Source organism: Grammomys surdaster, unplaced genomic scaffold (genome assembly GCF_004785775.1).
Source record: "Grammomys surdaster isolate TR1022 unplaced genomic scaffold, NIH_TR_1.0 125574, whole genome shotgun sequence".
In the NCBI taxonomy this organism is placed as follows: Eukaryota; Metazoa; Chordata; class Mammalia; order Rodentia; family Muridae; genus Grammomys; species Grammomys surdaster.
The window spans coordinates 758,463-773,513 of record NW_021620421.1 but is presented as its reverse complement, the minus strand read 5'-3'; the positions used below and the strand labels follow the sequence as shown (position 1 = coordinate 773,513).

Below are 15,051 nucleotides of genomic sequence, written 5' to 3'. Positions count from 1 at the left end.
CTGATCACTTGACAGAAACTCAAACGTAGGGCTCAAACACGTTCGCTGGTTTTTCAAAGCCACCCAGTCACAGTGATAAAATCAAGGCTCTTTCTAACTGTCAGGTCTTTCAAACTCAGAGCCCAACCTTCCACTCCACTAAAAAGGTGGAGCTATGGGCTTATGACAGACATGTAGCCCAGGCTAGCCCAAGGTTAGAAGTCAGAGTAGCCATAGCTGTGAACAATTGGCTTTCTAGGCTTTGTGCTATAGCTGGACAGTGTCCTCTGGCATGACTGGCAGAGCCTGACACAGCTCCCAGCTCCCTGCATGCCTTCTAGCCTATCCTGGCTTTACTTGACCTTCTTTCGTAGGATGAGGAACTGGTCTGGCACTTACCCTGGAAGAGGCTGCAGCTGCTTCAACAGCCCCATTCCCAGAAGACAAAACTGCTTTCTTTCCAAACACCAACTCTTGACTGCATGTTGTTACCCAGAATCCAAAAAACTACCATGGAAGAAGGTTTTTCTCTCTGTGTGCACCACAAGGGCACACATGTACATATATACACGCACGTGTGTTGGATCCCAGCAGGCTGGATGCACAGTGAGTTCCACAGCCCTTTCTTAACCTCTTGTGTCTGACATGGCATTGTTACCTGCAGTGTGAACCTTTGTGTACATCTTTGGGGTGTTTGTATTTCTCCATAAAAGCATGTTTGCTTATGGCTCTGCAGCTGTAGTGCCTGGGTCATCTGTGTTCCTTTCTCTGTATACATTAGTCATGTTAGTATATAGTTTTGAAGTTTGTTATCTATACAACACATCTATACCTAAACATGTTAGTGTGGGTGACTTCATGTATGTCACATGTGTGTCTATGGGAACTGCCTGGTTCCAGGCTTCACCTCTGCTACCTCTGCCTACATCCACCCACTATGATGGGTAGACTACTGCCAGGGCCTCTGTAATAGACAAGGCCACTTTAAACAGTCCTTTCCTCTCTTCCATCTTCAGCTTCCATCTCTGTACTTGTGAACAATCTGGCCCCTATCAACTCTGGGTAGAAGACAGGTCTGTACATCTTGGTCTAGCCCACAGAGTTTTCAAAAGCTCCTTGGTCTCCAGCCAAAGTTGTTTTTACAAAAACTCTCATGGGGATCAGACTAATAGGAAGGTAGGGATCTTGCCTGGGAGACTTAGGACTCCTGCCCTAAGGCAAGATTGAATGGAAACATCAGTGCTGAGCTCCAGCCAGGGAGAGGGCCCTGTAGTCTAAGGTTGAGCCTAGCCTGGAGACCTCCTACCCCAACAAGGGGCAACTTATGGCTCCATGGTGGGGCAGCAGAGCTGGAGGGGCATTCTTCATTGAACAGACACAGAAGAGGCCCAGGCCATGTGGGATCCAGGCCCCATCTCCCATCTGCATCCGGCAGCCTCTGCAGAGAACATCCTGGAGTTGGCCCCACTTGTAAGCAGCTGGTGGCATCTCATGGCTTCACTATAGCAGGCTCTGAGCCCATCCCCCTGGTCTGAGGGGAACAAAAGCCTCCCCCTCCACTTGAAATAGCAAAGTCAGGGGTTTCCCAGCACTTACTTACCCCCAGCTGCTGGGGGTCTTGGGCTCATTTCTCAGTCTCACAGAGGCACAGAAAAGAGTCTGTTATGCTGCTGCCTACGCTGTGATCAGGGTCTTCCCCTGTGTTCGAATAGCGTTTTATTCCAGAGTCCCAAGGGGTTCAAGAAATAATTGTTCAAGGGGGTAAGAACTGGTCTGAGTGGCAGTTCAGACAACAGGAACCATGTTTTACTGGCCTGTGGATGAGCGCTTTTGTAAGAGTTGCCACAGCCATGTAAGAAGGGTGGCTTTTGGGGCTCCAGGGACAAGAGCTGGGAAGTTGGCCTGGATTAGGAAGGGATTCCTGGTTGCTGGAAATAGATATAGGATCCAAAAGATGCTGAGACCTTGTGTCCAATCCCTGCCAAATCCTACTTCCCCCCTCCTGCTCTCCTTGGCCATCTGGCTTTGCTGTCTGGAAAGTCTGAGACCTTCAGGTGGAAAAGCTTGGGTCACAGCTGAAGCAGGGGTGGGAAGGGCATGATGGGAGTGGTGTCTAGTCGGCTACTGCTGTCTTTGTCTGTCACACTCTGGGCAGATTGGGGGGGGGGGGAAGGAGGGATGCTGGGGACTGCTCTCAGTTTCCCTCTGGCTACTCTGCTCCCTGTACTCAGGCCCTGCAGGGGGCTATAGTGAGAATTTTGGCAATCTTTAAGGGTCTGGGAGACCAGATGCACTGGGAGAAAACCAAGGTTATCTGAAGGGTGGCACCACAGTCATGCACTCCAACAGGGCTCGAGTTGTGGGGCTCAAGGACAGGTTAGACTCAGGGGACTTTGTTAAACTACTTGTCTGGCCTCAGAGTTACATTGAACCCTCCTGATAAGCCTGCTTTAAAAGTCAGAGGACAAGGCCATGCAGGGCAGGGGAGTCACCTCCCTCCACACGCAATCTGCTTCTGTATCTCCCTATTATCTTCAGTCTGTATCAGGAACCTGTCAGCGCCCACGGGTCTGTAATCACTCAAACTGAGTTCTGTGAACTAGGTTCAGCCTGCAGACAGATTATTTGCTTCGGAGTGTGAAAACTGACTGCATACATTTAAAAGTCAGGGAATTTGATTGTGTTCCGGTCTTGAGAAGGCAACTGTTGTGAAACCCTATGTGCAAAGCCTTGTCACGGCAAGAAGATACCATTTCACAGTGATTCCCCTCATGGATGGGGGAAGACCCACCCTCTAGCAGAGGCAGTCACTATTGATAGCTGAGCTTCTAGGGGAGGAAGACCAGTTTTCTTCAGGGATGTGGCTACTGGTAGACTGCCCATGCTCCAGTGGGTGGCCCCACACCCACACCCACACCCTAGAAACACTAATGGGTTCAGTGGGTTATCAAAAGAGGCTATGGAGACTTGAGGAGGATGTGGCAGAAAGGAGGCTGGGAGAAGTTGGAGGGGGTGTGGGAGGGTAACTATGAACAAAATACATCATATACATGCATGACATTCTCAAAGAATAAATAAAATGTATCTTAAATTGAATGAGGTATGAGATCTCACATCCCTGTAAGGCAGCCACAGGCTATTGAGGTACCAGCTAAATAACCAAGTGTCAAGATTCTGATCTCCATCACCTCCTGCCACCCTAAACCTCCATGTCATCCAGGTATGTCATCCTGAGTAGTATTGGCCCTGAGCAGTAGGCATCCAGGCTCACAAACTCTGCTGTACCTAGAGCAGCGGTTCTCAACCTGTGGGTCACAACCCCTTTGACTAACCTCTATCTCCAAAAATATATTACAATTCATAACAGGAGGAAGACTACAGGTATGAAGTAGCAATGAAAATAATTTTAATTGCAGCATTAGGAAGGTTGAGAACCAGGGCTGGAGAGATGGCTCAGCAGTTAAGAGCACTGACTGCTCTTCCAGAGGTCCTGAGTTCAATTCCCAGCAACCTTGTGGTGGCTCACAACCATCTATAATGGGATCCAATGCCCTCTTCTGGTGTATGAAGACAGCTACAGTGTATTCATATAAATAAAATACATAAATAAATCTTAAAAAAAAAAGCTAAGTTGAGAACCACTCACCTAAAGTGCCTATGAGTCATGGAAAGCTCCTTGAATGGACACACATTTCTCAGCTCCCTGTGGGAGCAGCTGTTCAGACAGAGGTGGTCATTCACAGCTCTCCACTTTGTTCGTTATGATGAAAAACACCAAGAGTGTTCCTCTTTGTGCTCATGATAGCAAACCCTGGCTACATCTTTAGAAGGGGGCCTTAAAGAACTCTCCTCCGCCAGGCATCTGCTCTGGGTGCCCATCACGAGAATGCAGCTGTTTGCAAGCCAGTAAATGTTCAGCAGAAACAGATGGACATGTCAGAATCTTGATGTTGGACTTCTGACCTCCCAATGGTGGGAAAAATGTTTACACTTCCCAAACTAAGTGATTCTGTTATGGCAACTCAAACAGACTAATACAAATCCTTCTATAATTCTGCCCAGTAAGACTGTAAATGGGGCAAACCCCCACTTCCTTCTTGAATGCTGTAGCATTTCCTCAGGGTGGGGATACGCTGAAGCCCCTGGAGATTGCTATCACTGTGTGGCAGCACAGCAGGCCAGCAGGGGAACAAAATACTGTGTCTCAAGTTCTACCTGGTGTTAAGTTGAAAGGGGGCAACGACTATACAATCTAATCATTCTTTCTGTCATTCACTGAACAATCAGATCCCAGAAGGCAGGGTACAGCCAGCTTGGTCCACTGCAGGAGAGCCTGGAGTCCAGTTGGCTGGAGGGAGCTCAGGGGGTGTGCTTGCTACCCTGATTGTGGGTTTTGGTGGGGTAAACTCCCTTACTTCTGCACTGATATAGAGCTTACCCTCTAGGCCTGTCTTCCTGTAAAGTTTCCCTGTGGTCCACTCTGTGGGCCAGCCTCTGTCACTTAGGAGGACTGTCAAAGTTTCATTGTCATACAAGCCACAGATGGCTTTGCCTCCTGGCTATCTCCTTATATCCCGACTTTCCTCATGAAGGGAGGACTACCTAGGTCCTCCCTTCAGCAATCTCAGCTCTTGACAGCATCTTCAAATTTGCCCTCTTCTGGCTCCCAAATGTGTGGAAGGGGCAGGGTAGGTCAGACCAAATTTTTCCTCCAATGTGAAAGGACACGGTAGGGTTTTACAGGATGCTGGGGGAGGGGAGAGGGAGGGTGCCTGGAGTCCAAGGCTGCTTTGAAGTCTGTTTTATCTTAAATGTAAATGTGATCCTACTGTAAGATCCACTTTCCTATAGAACCATGTCTGAGTCCATATGAGTGTATTTTAACTGACTTAACAAATAGTCTATAAATTACATCGATGTAGGCCAGGGGTCAGGAGACAAGAATCTTGGTCCAGAGTCAGGGAATGAACTTCCTAGGCTTTCACAGCCACAGGCTCCCAGGACAACCATGGTCTCAGCACAAAAGCAGCACTGCCTGGAGTGAGTGTGGCTGTGCACTAACTTTATTTATGGTGATTTAAATGTGATATAATCTCTATGTCCATGGAATATTCCTTCGGCTTTTCCTGTAATTTATGCATATGAAGTCCCTTCTTAGCCTGTGGCTGTAGTTGGCTGGCTTCCCTCTAGAAAGCTATGTGGGGCCTGCAGATTCACACACGAAGCCAAAGCCACAGTAGGGACAGTGCATTTAGACTGTCCTTTGTTCTTGCCTTTCTGCTCACCGGTTGTGCCACTGAAGGCAGGTAGCCATCTACTTGAACTGGGTTCTCACCTGGGGAACACATTGTGATAAGCTCACATTTCTCAAGCCTTGACACAGTGACCCAGAGAGGCACCAATAGGTGCTGTGGTGATCATCAATGATGCATGTAGCTCAGCTGCCCGGGGTGGGAGGCCAAGTGTGTGAGGAGTGTCGATTTCTCTTTTGTAGGCCCCTCTCCCTCAGGTTCTTATAGCTGAGAAGGTACTCAAGGCCTGCCATTCTTCTTTCTAGTGGGGCCAAGCACAGAGATACCAAGATGTCTTCAGATTATACCCTGGCCCAGAAACCTCTTAACACCAGTGTTAACAGGCCTAAGAAATACTTGCCCAAATTAATTGCCTCCCGATTGGCCTCCAGGCTGATATTGGTGGCAAAAGGCAACACGAGCTAGCATGGTCCCTCTCCTTCAGCCATCTGCAGTTAATTCTAGTTTATGAAGTTCCCAGGCAGAATAGCTGCCTGCTCCCCCCAGTTCCCCCCAGTCAACTTAGGGCTCAGGAATCAATCTGGATTCTTAAAGGCCAGCTCTGTCACTGACCAGTTCATTGACTAGATAAGCTATCTACCCTCTCTGGACCTCAGGTCTCTCATATCTCACAGAGACATGCAAAGTTATTGTGGGGACCGAGGACAAGGCCGTTAAGCACTCTGAATAAGTCCTGGTAAAGTGCAGTGAACTACTTCCCTGTTCCTGGTGATACAATGGTCTCTTTATCCACCTAGAACACAGGTCATGCCGAGGGAAACCTTTCTTGTGTGTGGGCCCTGGAGTTGGGCTGGTTCCCTGCAGTGTTTACCAGTGTGCATGCCTTGGGACCTGTAGCAAGTACTTTGTTCTTTACTTCTGGTTTCTCTTCCTAGTGGAGCTGGCAACTTTCAGTGGCTACTGAGGAGTAAACGAACCAGGACTTGACTCTGCCCATTTTCATCAATCCCACTGTGGACCCTTCAGGATCACAGATGAGGAGACACCTCAGGTGAGGTCTCCACAGAACTGAGAGGTCTGTCGGGGACTCTGCTGCTCTCTTCTCACCTCAGCTCTGGCTTTTCTTCTCTAAGGCTCAGGCATCAGAGCTGTTTGGGTAACAGAACTGTCACTGCCACTGTTTCCAGTCCCGTACTAAGCTCATGAAATACTTAGTGGGAGACAGAACCTAATTTATTTTATCCCACAGATATCTTGTATGGGGACCATAAAAGCAGCTATAAGTAGCATGTCCTGGGCTCCCGCTGTTCAACTCCTATACTTCAAATAATAGGTCTGAAAAAACTGCAAACACAACCAAACTAAAACTGAATCCTTGGGTTTGGCCAATTCTGACTTAAATTCTTTTGAGGTTTCCAGGTCGAGCACATGAATGAGGCCACTTAATGAGAGTAGATGCCAACGAATCAAGCATAAAAGTCTTCAATGGGGGTGGCTTTGTGTCTGCCATTTTCCCCAGTGCCAAGTTTTCATTTAAATTCTTCAGAGTTCTGGTCTCCAAGTTGAGATGTCCCAGACTGGTATTACAGAAGCCAGGACTAGGATGTTGTCTTCTGTCAGTGGGACCATGAGCTCTGGCTTCAGCTCTGCCCCCTAAGACTAAAATACCCCGGGCAGCTTATGGCAAATATAAATACTAACAATCGTACAGACTACCTCTTGCATTGGGTGGAGGTGTGGATGTACTTTCTAACCCTTGCTATGGTGGGGGAGGAGGGTGTCTGGGTCAGGTGCTAAGTCAAGGAACAAAACAAAAACTCTACTAGTGAGTTAGCTCTTTATCGAGGAGGGCCCCTGAAGTCTCCTTTAGGGATTTAAAAGGCCATTCATTGACTGTGTGTGTCTGTGTATATGCACGCATGCGCATGTGAGAGGGCAACTTTCAGGAATTTCTCCTTTCACAAGATGGCTTCTGAAGATCAAACTTAAACTGTTATGCTTGACAACCATTCACCGGTCCTCCATTAGAGATCTTAAGCTGGTGACCGTACTTCCTGCCGTGAGAAATAACAGGAAAGAGCTCTGCGATCTGACTCTCAGGACCTCACCCTCTTACTTGCCTAGTGAGGGCTCCCAGATAGCACCTTCACCCACAGGGGAGGCTGGGCTAGTGTCATGTTTCATCTTAACAGGGGCCACTCCTTTCCCTCCAGCCTCATTGATTCTCTCATCTAGTTCTGGAGCCAAGGAGCTGTGCTTCCCCATATGCAGAGAAACAAAGTTCTTAAAAAGAGACCAAGTCTTCTTGTGTCTTCTGAGACACACCACCCACAGCAGCCTAGCTCGTTTTGAGATTCCAGGTTCTACTACGACACACAGTATGGGTTTAAAGAAGTGTCTTTAGGGAGAACCTAGGGGCTGGTTCTGGAGGGAGGCTATGCTGCTAATTCCTTTCCATGGCACAATTTAATGTGTTCTGATTGTAGAGACGGGTCAGATCATCTCCTAAGAGTGCTATTCAGCAGGAATCAGGCACCTAGAAGGACTGTAGATTCCTGGTATACACAATACATTCATAAATCTGAATTTTGAACTTCCTTTTTAAATCCAGGATCAAGATCACAGACAATTTATTATCTGAAACATGGGTGAGGAATGACCAGGGAAGTTACGGCTGAGTCACATGGAATTAGATGAAGAGGCTCAAGTTTGCTGAAGAGAGTTTAAATTTGGCTTTTGCTCTCGGAACGTTAAAATAATCATAAGAAGCACTTATGCCTTACAGAGCAAATAATCCACAGTGTCAATTTCATTTTGCAAACAGTATCACAACAGCAGTCAACAGAAGCCTAAACACCCGAGAGTTAACATACAGGTTTGGTAAGATATAACAAGGGTTTGCGCATGCTGGTGGTTAAGTCAGGTCCACACCGAACCCTGTGACCTACTTGGAGGTTTAAGTGGAAGCTGGGGAGGGCAGCTCTCCACATGAAACAACACGGGAGACACAGGGAGAGTAGACTCTGCTGGGTGTCTATAATGCTCATTTGCAGTAAGGCTTTCAAGATACAGGAGTTTTTATAGCATTTGTATTTTAAGGATTTAGGGCAAATACATTTTTTTCTACTTGATAAAAAGAAAGTTAGTACTTAAAAGGTTCAAAAATATATTGATTGCGTGTTTCTTTTACATAAATAAATTATATTGATTTTTAGATTTAACAGCTGAAAACCCTTTCTGCTTCCACTGGAGGCAAAACTGAACAGAATGTTAGTTCAATAGTGAGCAGCATTTCTAAGAAATCTGTTATCAGCATCACAGACCTTCTACGCTACAAAGACGTCATTAAATATCATTTATTCAGTTCTTGGATTCTTCTTTCTTATAGATCAGTTATAGATTTTCTAGTTTATATCTATGATTCATAAAACTGGGACTCTCCGTTTTGAAAATACACCTGATTGTTTTTTTTTTTTTTCCGGTCACAATTTAACAGACTTCTTTGAGATGCTCATTTTAACATTTACATAATTTATAACCCAAATGTATAAAAGACAATGACAAAAATCATCATAAATAAATAATGCAAACTGAAATAGCATGCCAAACTTTCGGACCTTCTGATAAATTAGGAAAACTGTAACAGAAACAGTAAAAAAAAAACAGTCAATTGTGACACCGAAGTGAACCTGGTACTCGGGACACCCGCCACCTGTCCAGCCCGAGCCTGTGCCCCAGAGAACTAGGCTTAGCTGGTTCAAGTCTCAGCAGGAGCTGTCCACGGAGAAGACCATCAGGGGGACATGATGTAAGGGGGAGGGGGAAGGAACCTGGAAGCTGAAGAGCCACCGAGAGGGCTCTTCCCTGCTCAACTCTACAACACAGTGTTGGAGAGCGGACACTGCTGACTTACAGAACCTTGCCTGACTGACAATTTGGAATTTGGGCCCAACTCTAAGATACAGTCCAAGTGGAGAGAAAATGGAGAGGGACAGAACTTCACAGTTGCAATGTAAAAGGTGGTGTGCGTGTTTGGACACGCTGTGCTGATGACAGAATCGAGCAGGGCTGAGTGATTACCTTCCGAGATGCCAAAAAGCCTGGCTCTGGGTGAAAGAACACAAAATGAAACCCAGCAGGTTTCTAAGAGGGGAAACAGTAGCTGCAGTCCCGTGGGAAGTGCCAGCAGCACCCGTGGACCCTGAGCAGGGAGCACCCTCCCAGGTGCTGCAGGAACTCAAGGTGCTCACGTGTCTCAGACTCAGCAGGGATGGTTTGTATGCTGCCTAGCTGGCCAGTATTTCTTCTTGCTGAAGAGGAGAAAACCTTGAGGGGGAAACTGTATTACTATCTGGAAGGTTCCTGTTTTAAAGAAGCCATCAGTATATGCATTTTGAACCATTAGTTTATATCCTGTAGACTACACTACTCAGTAACCATGATAAAACAGGGACACCTGAACTACAAAGCACCACTGACACTTCCTACCGATTGCCTCCTGGTTTCCTCGACACGCTCTTCTTCTTCAGTCGCTCAAAAAGAATGAACGTGCACTCGTTTTCATCTTTGCTCTTTGGCCCACAGTAGACCCCTAGACAGCTTTCTTCTGCCGTTTTCTTCCTCAGATGAGTGAGACTTGAAAGAGAAGGGGAAGGCGGTATGTCACCAAGCACTGTATCAACTGTGATTGCTGGAATGAACCGGATAAAAGAAAGAATTCTGTGCCTCCTAGACTAGGCAGGTGACACTTATCTAACAAAGTGGCAAGACCCTGCAACTATTAACATGTTACCATAGTTCTCAGACAGGAAATTAGGTAGGTAATATTACTGATGAAAACACAGGTTCTTATGAAGGTGAAGTGAGGGAAGTAACAAACCTTTATGGGATAAGAAACTTACAAGTCACAACAATTTCTTAAATGAAAAAGTTCTAATTGGTATCATCGTTGGAGTCTTTGAGCCCCTCTTCCCTGGCCTGTGCCATGTGTTCTCTCTCTGGGGACACAGTGGCACTGGACTCGGTGCAGTTCTGATCACTGCCTGGCTCCTTCTCACACGCAGAAGCAGGCTCTGGGGTGGGGTTGTCCCCCTTTGATTTCTTCTTTTTCCTCTTCTGGGTCTCTAGACCAACAATATCTGAGTGTCTGCCCTGCTGCATGGCTGGCAGAGCCATGCCCATGCCAGGGGAGAGAAACATGGAAGGGTAGATGAGTCCAGGAGACACTCCTGGGATGAGAAATGGGTTGAAAGCCACAGGACTACTAGTAGTTATTGTGGGTTCAGACTGATCAGAAAATGGACTAGGGCCAGGCTTATCTTCCACCAGAGTGTCTGCTTTTATATCATGGCCACTCAGCTTGTCCTCTGCCGTTTTTTCAGTGGCTGAGGTACCACTTTTTGTGCTTGTGAGAGACGCTGATGCAGCGGTCGTGCAGGTGGTTGCCATGGGTGTGTTGAGGAGTCCGCCAACACCAAACATCTGGGGCACTGTGGCCATGCCTGGCAGCATCATGGGCAGCATGCTCAGGGTGTTTTTAACCTCTTCACCAGTAGGCATGGTGGCAAAACCAGCTGGGAAGCCCACCAGCCCAGTGAGAGGAATGCCTGGAATATTTCTCACATTCTGCAATCCTACCAGGTCCATCCCTGCAATCAGCCCATTCATGAACAGTGGTCCCATTCCAGAAGGAGAGTCTGCTACAATGGCTGGAGCTTTCAGGAGTTCATTCCGAGGTCGCCTCCCCCTCCTGCGGGGGCCTGCATCTCGAAGCACAGGCTCAGCTAGGGTGTGATTGAATTTGCTTTCTGGGAGAAACCCCTGAAAAAGGACAAAGAAACAGTGGATGCTGAAAGTCACCAGATGGCAAGTGGTGGCTGCAGCTGTGTCCTGGCATAGCGTATCCCCCGTCCCACACAGGACTCTAGGATAAGGGCGGTCTCCTGTCCAAAGGCCCAGAGCACTTTGTCTCTTAGAGGCTGGAAGCACTTAGTGGCAGCTCGCTCCCTGTCCTCATCAGACAGTGCTTCCAATACTGACTGGCCAGAGCAGTCTCCACTGGATGAGAAGCTGGCAGGGGTGGGAAGGGGAGACTAGCACTGACAGGGCCTCAGGTCTTGATTTTTAAGGCTACAATCCTTTCACTGAACATTCTAGTCATCTTCTCACAACAAGAAGATGGTACCGAAGCAGGGCATGCTGGTGGGCTTTTTGAGTCAGATGTACTCAAGTTTAAAGGTGGACTGGGCAACAGCATAGCTGATGTGAGGCTCGGGATAGGTCAGCTTTGGTTAAAATAAGAGAGAGATAGTGACACTTAAAGTCACTGAAAGCGAAGTGATTTAACATGCTGCTCAGCCCATAGAAGGAGGACTTACTAGGGACACAGCATGTTAATGATGTGTGCATCTCAATATTTTCCGAGTCCCTGGAAGCTGTGAGTTGAAATGAAAAAAGGATGTGTGCACACAGACTGTAGAAATGGAGGCCCCTGAGCACTGCTGAGCAACGACACTCAAGTAAATAAGGCTCTAGTTTCCCTTAAGAAAGGCCCTATATTTTTCTTCTTTTGGAGTTCTTTCTCTGCCCCCAATTTTTTAATTAGTTATATAAAAATTTGTATTTGTGTGTGTGTTTTAAAGACAGTCTCTCTATATAACTAGAACTCACTTTGTAGACCAGGCTGGCCTGAAACTCACAGAGTTCTGCTTGCTTCTGCCTCGCCGGAGTTGGGATTAAAGGCACTCTTAATTTTTTAATTAGCAAAAAGCTCCACAGTCAGGACATCTGCTCCCAAGATTCATGATGTCATTTAGCATTAAAGCCATGGACCCTTCCCCACCATGCCTCATCAGGATCACAGCACAGACCACAGTGAGCACACAGCCTTGATGGGAGGGACAAGTAGGGACGACACATGGGAAGGGCGGCATGGGAAGGGTGGCGGAGGCTGCAGCAGAGACCAGAGACCATGGTCTGCTTGTGGAGACGAAGTTACAGAAGCTATTAAAATGATAACAGCTTCACTTTCTGTAAACAGGTGATACCCCACCTCCCTCCCTGGGCATAGATAATGACACATGCTTTTTTCTGTTGTCTTGCCCTGCTCCTGCTCTGATAGTTTATCAGGTAATACACATCCACAGGATTAAAATTACCCTTGTGTTGTTGAGCAGCCTCCAACTTTTCTCATACAGGAGTGATACAAAAAAAGCCCCTTGTGTTGATGGCTGCTCTTTCCCATGTACACAAAGGGGATGCCTTGCTGCCCTGTATCTCCCTCCTGTAGTCCTGTCTCAAAGCTAGCATTCTTTTTATAATGTTCCTTCAGCTCTAGCAAGCGTGAGACCAGGATGCTCAGAGTGCTAGCCATGGGTCTTGTGCCACTGCACACAACAGCAAGGCAGTGTGGTGCAGCCACTTGCCCCTGTGTGGATGAGCCTAGCATCTTTCTGAGCTGATCTGGTGCCTCCTTAGAGTGTGGAGTGAGTGCACAGCAAGGATCTGCAGGGAAGCAGGACTCTACAGCTGCCTGTCTGAGACCCAGAGGCAGTGTTCTGACTGCACTACTCAACAGAATAGACAAGGGTAAGAAAGGAGGTGCAAGTCTTACTAAAAGATACCGAAGAGCCAGAGGAACCCTATTGTTAGGGCCTGGAGCCTTAGAACATGGAGAGGAAGCCATGAAGCTAAGGGTATGTGAGCCTGGAGAGTGGACTTTTGAGCAGGTAAGGAATCTACTTATTACCTCCTGAGACTGGTATAGACATTTACTCACAGCTCTGGTGTCTCCCATTGCTTACCCTGACTCTGTTCTCCCAGAACTATTAAAAAATATAACACTCAGCAGAGCTCTCCTTGCAGGGTAGTCATGGATGTTGGTGACACTAGTTTCAGGTTTTCAATGAGCTATAAGAACAAGCATGGGAGGCTCCAGGAGAAGCTCATAGGATGCATATTTCCCCGCAGGCAGTAGTCAGCCCTTTAGAAGCTGTTCAGGAATGAGTGGTGTCAGGAAGAGCAGCAATAGAAACGGCGCGTCAGTAGCCAACCCAAGGGCTCCATCACCTCCTCTCAACTCAGCCAATGGGTATGAGTGTCACGTCACAGAAAACTTCACAGTTTAAGGATACATGACTCAAATGTTTGAGTCCCCAGAGAGCTATTTTTGAAAAGCTATGCTTGTCCTTCACATTTCCAAAGAATATTCTAGAAAAAAAACCAGAGTTATCATGGACAAAAAGCTTTATTACTCCAAGGCTAAGAGAACCTTTCAAAAGTCGTAGTTTAGTATTACTGATCTAGGAGGAACCTCTTCAACAGTTATACCAGGAGTTCTTTCCTTTCAAAACTGAGAGGCAAGAACCACTGTGGGCCAAGCAGGGAAGAGACTGAGCAGGAGAGCACTCAAGCTTTTATCATGACATCATGCCATCTGCCTCTACTGCCAACAGGACCACCACTGGCAATATGCCAGGATGGTTTCTCCTGGAGTGTGCTGGGCAAGGGCTCACTCTGGTTTTGAGGTATTCACTAGAAATAATCTCATGGCTGCTCATTTCTAGAGAGACAATAAAGCCTGAAGGATGGGATCTAGATAAAAAAATAATAATTTTCTACCACTGTCTGGAGCACAACTGCACCTCAAGGCTTCTCTGAGGCTCTTCTCTGCCGCCCACCCACAGCAGAGAGCCAGGGGAAGGTGCTAGGGAGTCTTCTTCCCTTGTATCACACATGGCCTAGCTCCTCCCATCACTGTCCACTGTGAAGGGCAGTCCACCCCAAGGTCTTTCTGCTAAGAGGAAAACAGGCCTAGACTTGGTATTTCCTCAGGCTCCAGGCTGTGTAAGAGCATCCTCTCCCTGCCCTTGCCAAGAGTTGCAGATGGAGTGAGCATACACACAGGGTCCTCTGAGAAATGGAAACTCAGTGGGGAATTGGACTGCTCTTCTTCTTTTCTCCTCAGGTCCAGAGAGCAGAATAGCCCAGGTGAAGAGAACGATTTGTATACAGTGTAGAAAGCAGTGACAGAGGAAGTCAGGCTTCAACACTTCCTGTGGAGGAAGGCTAGCTACTTCAGCCACCCAGATGCTGCCCACCACAGACAGGTGCCCCTCCCAGCAGCACTGTGACCACACACAGCAGCCAAATCGGGCTTTGGCAGCTCTCCATCCTGGTAATTATACCCTGGGGAGCAAACCCGCTTCCTCTTCCAGAGGAGGCCTAGAGAGAGCGCACATGGAGAGCAAGAAGAGTGTCGTGTTCAAGCAACAGCAGAGGCATGCCAGATGACTGCAATGACATTTTAACCCACTGACAGCCTTATCGATCTGTGATGGCATCTGTCCCAACCCTCAAACCCTTGGGTAGAAGCAACAGGACAGTGGCTAAGTTGTTCTTGATGCTGTTACAAAGGCTTATCCAACAAGAACTGGGTAAAAAGAGACCCAGTAACTAAATGTTTAGAAATCCCCAAAGCAAAACAAAACACAGCCAGGTTTATAGGCATTTTTGGAATCAATGGTAAAATCTGAGTGTGCCTCTGATGGCACATGCTATCAATGCTCACACATGCTGTCAATGCTCACACGTGCAGCCGTGGTGGCACATGCTGTCAATGCTCACACGTGCAGCCGTGGTGGCACATGCTATCAATGCTCACACATGCTGTCAATGCTCACACATGCTGTCAATGCCCACATGTGCAGCCGTGGTGGCACCTCGGTAGTTACGGCTATCTGCAGCACATAAATGAGGACCTCTCTCTACACTAATTACGTGTGTACAGATATGATGTAATTACGTGTGTACAGATATGATG

General features: G+C 47.3%; 1 protein-coding gene across 1 annotated transcript in view; it reads right to left on the bottom strand.

The window, feature by feature from the left end:
- Positions 1-7,844: 7,844 nt before the first annotated feature.
- Chd6 (chromodomain helicase DNA binding protein 6) overlaps positions 7,845-15,051 on the bottom strand; it is a 117,938-nt gene continuing 110,731 nt past the window's right edge. Inside the window, exon 36 of the mRNA XM_028786754.1 lies at positions 7,845-11,051. Coding sequence (XP_028642587.1) covers positions 10,164-11,051 — 888 coding nt within the window. The 3' untranslated portion in view covers positions 7,845-10,163. The remainder of the gene's footprint in view (positions 11,052-15,051) is intronic.